Raw genomic sequence first — 10,420 nt, forward strand, 5'->3', positions numbered from 1 at the left:
ACATGATTCCCTACCTGCACTTTGAGGGAGATCTTAAGGCCACAATAGAGGTGGACGGTTGGCGCAAGGGTGCGCAAATGGCGGACGAGGCGATACATGTGTACACCGATGGTTCCAAAATAGTGGAAGGAGTAGGGTCTGCGGTATACTGCGCTGATCCGGAATTAAGCAGATCCTACAGGCTGCCGGATTACTGTAGCGTTTTCCAAGCGGAAATATTAGCCGTAACCAAAGCAGTAGAAACCCTGGAAGAGAATAGCTTAAGCTGCAACCGTGTTAACTTTTATATTGACAGTCAAGCAGCAATTAAGGCAATAATCTCGCATAGCACAGCATCTAAATGCGTGTTAGAGTGTAAGCAGTCTCTGGAGAGAATCGGGACAGGGAGAAGCATACATCTATATTGGGTCCCAGGGCATATGGGAATAGATGGGAATGAAAAAGCGGACGAATTAGCTAAAAAGGGCGCATCCCTTGAAGCTTGCTCCGTAGACGTCCCAATTAGATTGGGCGAGATTAAGCGAAGGCGAGAGGTGCACATGATCGACCAAGCAGAAAAGGCGTGGGTTCAAGCGCGGGGCTGTAAAGTGTCGAAGATTATGTGTAGGTCTTACAACCTTAGACTAACACAGTTGCTTCTATCATTAAAAAGAGAGGACTGTAGACTCATGACGTGTATTCTGACTGGGCACTGCCTTCTGGCGTCACATGCCTTTAAATTAGGCTTGGTCAGTGATAGCAGGTGTAGGAAGTGCGGGTTGGAGGAGGAAACGATCGAGCATGTTCTGTGCTCGTGCCCTGCACTTGCCAGGCTAAGACTCCAGCTATTAGGAGTGATACAGCTGTCAGATCTAGAAGCAGCAAGTGGCTTAAGTCCTAGGAAGCTTCTAGTATTTGCCAAGAGGACGGAGTTATTTTATAACATAGGTCCTGGTTTTTGATAGGGTTTTTCAGTTTGGTCGTTAAAACAAACTTCTGGTAACACTACGGACTCAATCAGTCTATGTGAGGTCCTCATGGACCGGCCAGTTCAACCTACCTACCTCTCTGCACACTGTCAAAAAGATAGCGATTTGTCACCGAAGTGTTGTCGATTTGTTATTGGCCTGCTACAAATTTGTTTTAGAAACGACATCGATTTTTTATAAAAATTATCAATTTGCTATCAAAAAGTTAACGATATGCTATCGAAAAGCTATCGATTTACTATCGAAAAGCTTTTGACTATTTATTGAATAGTTATCGATATGTTGAAGAAGTGCTTTTGTTATCGGCATGTTTTTCATTCGCTTTGGAAATGTTTTCCGATTTGTTATTGGAAAATTATAATTTTTGTTTACAAAAGGTTATCGATTAGCTATCGAAAAGTTATGGATTTATCACAGGAATGTTATCAATTTGTTATCGGCGTACTATTCTTTTATTTACGATGACTCATCGAGTTGTCATGAAACAGGTATCGGTGAAACATATGTTTGATAACTGTAATCATCATAAAATTACACGTTGGCGTGTGTCATCGATAACTATTACTGCAACCGCCATTTGATTCGAACGATTACAATAATCGTATTATTTATTTGAAAGAAGTAGAATTATGATTACTATAGTCGAAACCATCACCTAACCATAATTACTTCCCAGGTCTGCATTTAAAATTAAAATTGTGATTTTCAAACATTTATATCGAAACATTTATTTGTATAACCAATTGAAAAATAAAAGAAAGATAAGAGCGTAGAAAAACAAAGAAATCGGTTTCTCTTTTATTAATATACGTAACCACCATCTGCAGCGTATTGAGTACCCGATGATGAGGTTGTGAAAGTTTTAGATGGAGCACGGTATGCGATCGTTGGTGCATTATATGTGGCCGCTGGAGCACGATAAGCACCACTAGAGAAACTTTGTGATGTAACGGCTGTAGCACGAGCTGGAGCACCGTAAGCTACAGATGGAGCGCGGTAGCTAACAGCACCGGGTGCATTATATGTGGTCGATGAGGTTTGATATTGAACCGCTGGTGCACGATAAGCCTGAGCGGGCGCCGTGTAAGAGGTGGAAGTTCTATATGAGCCCGATGAACCATCAACACTGGCTGGAGCCCGGGCAGAAGAGCTATATGTAGAAGAAGTTCTATATGCACCCGATGATGGCGCATTGTAGGAATATGGAGCCCTATAAGCACCCGATGAACTGCCAGTATTGTATGTGGTGGTTGAAGTTCTATAAGAACCTGAAGCAGCGCCTTCATTCACAGGAGCCGGAGCAGGTGCATTATATGACGTGGATGATTTGTAAGCACCAGATGTGCCAGCACCAAAATTGACTGCAGCTGGAGCGGATGAACTATATGAGGTAGAAGTTCTATATGAACCTGATGCAGCTCCACTAGGTGCTGTTTGTGCAAATGGAGCTCTATAGGCCCCCGATGAACTACCTTGAAAAGCAGGAGCCGAGCCTGAACTATATGTGGTAGTAGAAGTTCTATAAGAACCAGATGAAGCTCCTTCAACCACGGGTGCTGGCGCACGATATTGACCTGAGTTATATTGCTGTACAATCGGTGCATTATAAGTGGCAGCTGGGGCACGGTACGACGTGGAATATGTAGTTTTGCTTACAGCTGGAGCACGATATGCTGCAGATGCAGCACCTGGCGCACGATATGCTCCCGATGAGGAACTTTGCTGTAATACAACTGGTGCTAAATATTGACGCGATGGTGCAGCAGCTGGAGCGGAGGAAGCTGTGGTACGCGTTGCACTATTAAATACTTGTACAGATGGCGAACTGGTATATGTAACGGATGGTGCTGTATAACGTTGACTAGTGAAACTGCTACCACTGCCACCGCTCGAATAACCAGTGGCTGCATTGTAAGTAACGGTACGCGATTGAGATTCGGTTGCTGCAGGTAGATAATTGCGTGTCAAATGTGCGACATCTGCATTGGCATAAGCGACTAGAGCGAGAAGGGTGATGCTGATGAATGAAGTCTGGAAAGACAAATAAGGGAGAAAAAAATGAATGAGTTAACTATTATCAAAGTTTGTTGGATTTTACTGTAAAATTTGTTGTGATTCTATTCGAAAGTAAAAACTGATAGTTCCGTCCCTAATTAGGGACTCGAATCTATATTGGCTCGTCAAAATTTCTAGACTTGTTTGCCATTTGCTGGCGGAATTATATGGTTCTTACCGATAACTAAATTACTAAATCTTTAATTGTTGTATGTCCTGCTGTTATGTAAATATTAAAAGGCGAGTTAACAATATTGATGTTCTGCCTACCCCAGTAATTTTACTGAGGCGTCAAAAGAACCATCTTAACTAGTTTCTCATTTGGAATCAAACAATATTTTTTATTAGAGTTGGATTTCGAAAAGGCTTGCGGAGATTTAGAAATACAAAACCTGACCTGAACTGAGCCGAAGTAGAGCAATAGCTATTGCATGTAACCTCTAAGATAGGCACGTGCTTTTTATAGAACAGAAAGATTTGTTATGCGAATGTAGGCAAAAGAAAGTATTTCCGTCGACAGCGCAGTTTCGAAGCAGACGAATGGAGACACTGAGTTGGGACAGGCAGGTTGAGAACGACTCGACCTCCCTTAGTGCTCCCAAGTGTCGTCAGTTATCGCGAAACAGGGATAGCTTAGGCGGTTAATCACTTATTAATGATGATGATGATGACAGATTTATAGTAGTAGCGGAAGTACACTCGAAGGACTTACGAAACTTGAAGGCGCAACGAGCTATGGATACCTCGAGAGTTAGTAAGGGATATTTTAAAACATACACAAGTCTTGAATTAGCAGATCTGAAAAAAACTTCTTTGCAGGCGTCGCAAACTCTGGCATCAGCAAAAAATACTATCTATGGCAAACCGTTCAGGGACATATAAAGAGTTATAAGTGGAATGGACATGTTGTAGTAACAAGTGGTACACGGCGCTTTTCGGCGCACATTTTCCATTGTGATTAAATGCATAAGAGCCGATGTATAGGCCTTACATAAAAATTTTGGAACCAGTAGTGTCAGGATTTGTGACTAATACCAAAATCGGGTAGGCAGTAAACACTTTTTCCTGGTTAACATTGCCTGATCCTGGTGAAATATTACCTGCCATGCAAAAAATTCGGAGAAATCCATCATAGAAATCATGGAAAGCATTGCAACGAGTTAACGTTAGAAGTCCCGGTCGCAGATTTAACAGATTAGCTCTAGCCGACAAATTTACTCTAGTCTGTTATTGGACCTCTCTTGTCCTTTCTTGTTCGCCATAATTACTGTAAGTGAAAACCTTCATGCTAGACTGAGATACTAGATGACCAAAGTGTTTCGACTAGTCGGCTTTTCAGCAAAGTCAGGAGGACTAAACTACCAGGAACTACATAGTTTGGGCAGGTATCTAGAAGTTATTATTGCTAAGAGCTCAGCGGAACTCCTAGACAGTCACTTTTCCTATGCCGAAAGGGGACTGCAAATCATACACTTGGGAGCAAATAAGCTTTCACAGGCTATCAACTATTAAGATATACCAATCTTTAGGGCGTGATGGCATCATTCCTGCATAGCTGCAGAAATCACTGGAGATTACATGGCTGCTTAGCTCCTAGGTTCCAAAATCTCGAAATGTGGTCAAAGTCATCTCCATCCCGAATGAAGTTTGGCCTCGTTCCTCCTACTCCGAGGAGAAATGGCCTAGAGAAGGATGGGTACAAATTACCAGCTAGGAGGTCTGAACCGTGTTGACTAGCTATAAACCGCAATGAAAGTAATATATATAGTTTACTAGAAGGTACTACAATTTATACTCAGGCCACTTTCCACAGGCGGACTGTTGCTTGTACTATCTGCTAGGATAAAGTTACTTAGCATTATACTTGACTGGACTAATCCCGCAGCTGCGCCCGCCAAAAAAAATTTTGTTGCAAGTTCCATCACAAAAAACATGCGTATGATACTTCCAGGAACGCCTAGAATCATATATATAGAGAGCAGATCTAGGAAAACCTGAGTCGCCTTTGGGTTCCGTGAAGCTATTTGAGGAGGGATAACTCATCTGGGGCAGAAGTCTGATGAAATTGCTTAAGAATGGAGAGGTTAGGAGGAGCCTCAGATTCACGTAAAAGTTTAGGCTTCTCGACCACTGCAACTTCTGCTGAGTGAAAGAAGCTGCTATTAAGAATATGATAGACGAAATTCTATCCAGTTTATTATGTATTAGGGAGTTTAGCATCTACTACGGCAGCAAAATGGCATCAATGCGCTGAGCTCAAAGCGGCGAGTGCCTAAAAGCGTTGAATCGAGGCATAGTGCCATATCTGGCTATTATCACGCGGATCTCAAAACGCAAGCTGTTACGTGCGAACTGTAAACGGAAGGCAGGGACTTTTTAACACCATTCGCTACTTGCAGCTTTCTCTTAGAAAGGTGGGCCTTGGGTCAGTTGCGCTAGGCTGATGTTAGCTGTTAGTAACCTGGTAGCGATATTTGTCTCGCCGGTCGTTAATGTAATCTTCTTCTTCTTGTAGCAGTGCTTCGCTCTATTCAATAGGCGGATCATTCATATAATTGTCAACAATATACTATTACTTTAGTCCTAGGAAACTTTAAGTTTAAGGGTTTAAGTTAGCGTAACGCTCTATCTCGGATGCAAATAAAGCGTCGCTATTCGTCAGGCAGGGAGGTGGTGAGTCGAAAAATAGCTGAATTAACATCACGTTATTTATGGATGGCCACTTATCGGTGGAGGATATGACCCGTCTTAATGAAAGCGAGAAACGATTTGGTGAGAGCACTTGATTCAAATTAATCTTTTATTCTCCTTTTATTTTTCAGAACAGATTTCAATCCATTTATCATATTCACCCCGGAAAAAATTATATACCAAACGCGCATTCCTGCTGCGCATTGTTCTTTTGTAAATTTAACGATTTTTCCATTGTAAACAAGTCTATACGAATATTTTATGTAATAAGAAGGCACTAACCATATCGTCACTTAGTGATTTACACAAACACACAAATCGGCGAGTAATGAATTTTTTTTTTTTTGGTTCAATTGTTATTTATTAAAGCCGCGTTAATTTTGTTTAGACGGACGCGTTGCTTGCGATTTGTGATGAGTTGAAGAACTGCTGCTGGAACATCGGTAAACACACCAATTTATAGTGGAAAGAAGTTTTTGTTTCTTTAAATGCACGCCCATCTATTTTCCAAAACATTCTCAACGCTATTCCATTCAACCAACTAAAACTACAACAAAGAACAATAAAACAATAACAACATTAAACAATTTTTATTCGCAAAAGTGTTTGTTTATTATATGCTGTGCAAATTTACATACTTACTAGCATAGTTTTAAGTACATTCACACATATTGCTAAATTTGCTGAGCTAATCGGTTTTACGTTGTCAGTTTGATTTTGATTTGTTGTCATAATGCTTGTTCTTGATATTATTGCCGTTGTCATTAACAATGTTCGTTACGCATATAACATTTTGGTGTCTTATGGATCTTAGGCAGGTACTGCTCTTCAAAGATTTCGCAGCATATACCTGACAACAGCATAAATGACGGCCGAACTGTACTGGTTGAATGACTTGTTGCCTACAACTTAATCCTATTTGAGCTGCAACAGAAAAACTTGCTCTAAAAGCTAACATTTTGTCACCAACGCTGATGCAGCATATTCAAATTCAGCTCTTCAAATTTCTCAATATCATGTATAAATCCGGTAAGGAAATACTAAGAATAGTGCGTATCGACAAACAGAACTTGGCCGTACGTCTTCCAGTATGAAGAATATTTGCATAGATAAAAATAAAATAAAAGGATTAAAAATTTTTACGTATTTCCTTTATATAAATAGACCAGAAGAAAAAAAATGTCTGTATAAACAAAGACATAATCTTGTTGGACTTTGATATTCAAATTTTAACATAAACACTGTAAAAATGTTTATGGGAAAAAAATTATATAAAGGTGAAGCGCACATTATCGTACTTAGGTAAAGATAACATCGAAAGTCTATTTATTGCACTCTACTTTTGTTCCTCATACAAATTTTTACAGTGGTAATGTTAAAATTTTAATACCAAAGTTCAAAAACATTTTGTCTTGTTCAAAGAGACATTTTTATTTTTTTCTGGTCCATTTATATAAAGGAAGTGCATATGTTCTTCTTTTGTTCTCCTTTCGTTGCATTGTCAAGGTGGTTTCATGTTTCTAGCTCAGTGTGTAGTTGCTTAAAAATCAATCGCATGATTCCACAATTCTAAATTGACTTTTTAATATTTCTAAATATCTCATTTAGAAAACTCTTTTATCCCTAATATTACAACCTAGTAAGGTCCGAAGTTTCGATCAAAGTTTCATTTCTCTGGGTTATCGGGAAGTTCTTTAAAACATGAAAGCAAAATTTACAAGTTCGGTCGTTTTGTTTTAATTTTCACGTTCCTTGGACCACCTACATAGCTACAGTTTTTTCCCTGATGTTGTCATGGGGTTCTGAAGTAGGTATGTCCTTAGTTTCACGAAACTATCACTACGAAAATTTACTGAAATAGCGGTCGCAGGATTCCATATTGTAAATGGACTTTATAAATATCACTGAATATCTCGCTCATTGTTCCATCAAGAAAACTTTTTTATCCTAAATATTTTAACGGGAAAAAAGCTAGAACCTATGTTAAAAGATTCAGGAAGGTGTTCTGCACAAAGTACTATGGATCCCGAAGCATTTTTCCCTCATGTTGCATTATCATCGGGTTCGGAAGTATGTTCTTAGTTTCACGAAACTATCTCTACGAAAATCTTATATATAAATAGACAAGATGAAAAAATGTGGAACCGTTTTCTGCTATACTATAATTCTAAGGTATATAATTATATATGTATTGATTGGAAATTTTGAGCTGCACTGTTATCCATAAATAAAAAAAAATAAAAAATGATTTTAATATAAAAAATTTAACATAAAGTCACACCACTACACATGCACTTATTCATACTATAGACACGCTGTGTGTGTACTTGCTTTTTGTGTACTTTGCTGAATCATGAGCATGGCCGAGGAGTTGCTTTGTACACAATACAAATTAAACAAAAATACATAGCTGATCATGCATCATTATTTTCCTTTCCTTTGTTTTCTTTTCTTTCCTTTCATTTCCTTTCTTTTCATTTCCTTTCCTTTCGTTTCCTTTCCGTTCCTTTCCTTACCTTTTCTTTATTTTCCTTTCCTTTCTTTTAATTTTCTTTTTATTTCCTTTCTTTTACTTTCATTTCTCTTCCAGTCATATTCCTTCCTTTCCTTTCCTTTCCTTTCCATTCCTTTCCATTCCTCTACTTTTCTTTTCTTTCATTTCATTTATTTTCATTTCCCTTCCATTGATTTTCCTTCCTTTCTTTTCCTGTCCTTTCCTTTCCTGTGGTTGAATTTCAACCACTGGGCGAACTCTAGTTAATTTAAATAATGTCACAAGAATCCATGTTTTGTAAATAGACTTAATATGCCCAAATTATTCAATCCCTGTCTCACCCAGAAAACTCTTTTACAACCTAGTAGAGCCCAAATCTTCATTAAAAGTTCCAGATCTCTGGGTTGATAAACGCAATACAAGTTCACCTACCCAAGGGGAATCCTATTACAAATATGAATGCATCATAAACATATTTAGCAGGCGGGGCACTGGCCTCTCCAAGTTCCTCATGGAACAATGTGGTGTGGGCGGGATGGTATAGAAGGTTAAATGTGGTCATATTAAATCGTTCCCGAGATGAAAGGGCTAGTATTCATTGGCTAGTATTCTCTAGCTATTACAGCCTCTTCACTGAACTTCTTATGTAACTTTTATGATTTATGTTGTTCTCACTTAAGACAAGTTTCGATGCGGATGCATCTGTGAAATTTTAATTAAAAAAAAAACTGGAAAAGGCACAAGCTAAATATAAAAAACAAGTGCACATGTGCCATATCATACTAAATATAAAATAAACAAGTAAGGAAGGTTAAGTTCGGGTGTAACCGAACATTACATACTCAGTTGAGAGCTATGGTGGCAAAATAAGGGAAAATAACCATGTAGGAAAATGAACCGAGGGTGACCCTGGAATATGTTTGTATGACATGTGTATCAAATGAAAGGTATTAAAGAGTATTTTAAGAGGGAGTGGGCCATAGTTCTATAGGTGGACGCCATTTAGGGATATCGCCATAAACGTGGATCAGGGTTGACTCTAGAATTTGTTTGTACGATATGGGTATCAAATGAAAGGTGTTAATGAGTATTTTAAAAGGGCGTGATCCTTATTTCCATAGGTGGACGCCGTTTCGAGATATCGCCATAAAGGTGGACCAGGGGTGACCCTAGAATTTGTTTGTACGATATGGGTATCAAATGAAAGGGGTTAATGAACATTTTAAAAGGGAGTGGGCCTTAGTTCTATAGGTGTACGCCTTTTCGAGATATCGCCATAAAGGTGGACCAGGGGTGACTCTAGAATGTGTTTGTACGATACGGGTATCAAACTAAAGGTATTAATGAGGGTTTTAAATGGGAGTGGTGGTTGTTGTATAGGTGGTCGCCTTTTCGAGATATCGGCATAAAGGTGGACCAGGGGTGACCCTAGAATTTGTTTGTACGATATGGGTATCAAATGAAAGGGGTTAATGAACATTTTAAAAGGGAGTGGGCCTTAGTTCTATAGGTGGACGCCTTTTCGAGATATCGCCATAAAGGTGGACCAGGGGTGAATCTAGAATGCGTTTGTACAATATGGGTATCAAACGAAAGGTGTTACTGAGTACTTCAAAAGGGCGTGGGGTTTAGTTGCACAGGTGGACGCCTTTTCGAGATCTCGCCATAAAGGTGGACCAGAGGTGACTCTAGAATGTGTTTGTATGATATGGGTATCAAACTAAAGGTATTAATGAGGGTTTTAAATGGGAGTGGTGGTTGTTGTATAGGTGGTCGCCTTTTCGAGATATCGGCATAAAGGTGGACCAGGGGTGACCCTAGAATTTGTTTGTACGATATGGGTATCAAATGAAAGGGGTTAATGAACATTTTAAAAGGGAGTGGGCCTTAGTTCTATAGGTGTACGCCTTTTCGAGATATCGCCATAAAGGTGGACCAGGGGTGACTCTAGAATGTGTTTGTACGATACGGGTATCAAACTAAAGGTATTAATGAGGGTTTTAAATGGGAGTGGTGGTTGTTGTATAGGTGGTCGCCTTTTCGAGATATCGGCATAAAGGTGGACCAGGGGTGACCCTAGAATTTGTTTGTACGATATGGGTATCAAATGAAAGGGGTTAATGAACATTTTAAAAGGGAGTGGGCCTTAGTTCTATAGGTGGACGCCTTTTCGAGATATCGCCATAAAGGTGGACCAGGGGTGAATCTAGAA

General features: G+C 39.4%; 1 protein-coding gene across 1 annotated transcript; it reads right to left on the reverse strand.

The window, feature by feature from the left end:
• Window positions 1-1,651: 1,651 nt before the first annotated feature.
• LOC137248315 (uncharacterized) lies at window positions 1,652-6,156 on the reverse strand. The gene is made up of 2 exons (XM_067779184.1): window positions 5,997-6,156; window positions 1,652-2,999 (listed from the first exon to the last, which is right to left on the reverse strand). Exons 1-2 carry the CDS (start codon window positions 5,997-5,999, stop codon window positions 1,770-1,772), a joined length of 1,233 nt encoding a protein of 410 aa, XP_067635285.1. The 5' UTR covers window positions 6,000-6,156; the 3' UTR covers window positions 1,652-1,769.
• Between the last annotated feature and the right edge of the window lie 4,264 nt (window positions 6,157-10,420).

The sequence above is a fragment of the Eurosta solidaginis genome, chromosome 4, assembly GCF_040869045.1.
Source record: "Eurosta solidaginis isolate ZX-2024a chromosome 4, ASM4086904v1, whole genome shotgun sequence".
In the NCBI taxonomy this organism is placed as follows: domain Eukaryota; kingdom Metazoa; phylum Arthropoda; class Insecta; order Diptera; family Tephritidae; genus Eurosta; species Eurosta solidaginis.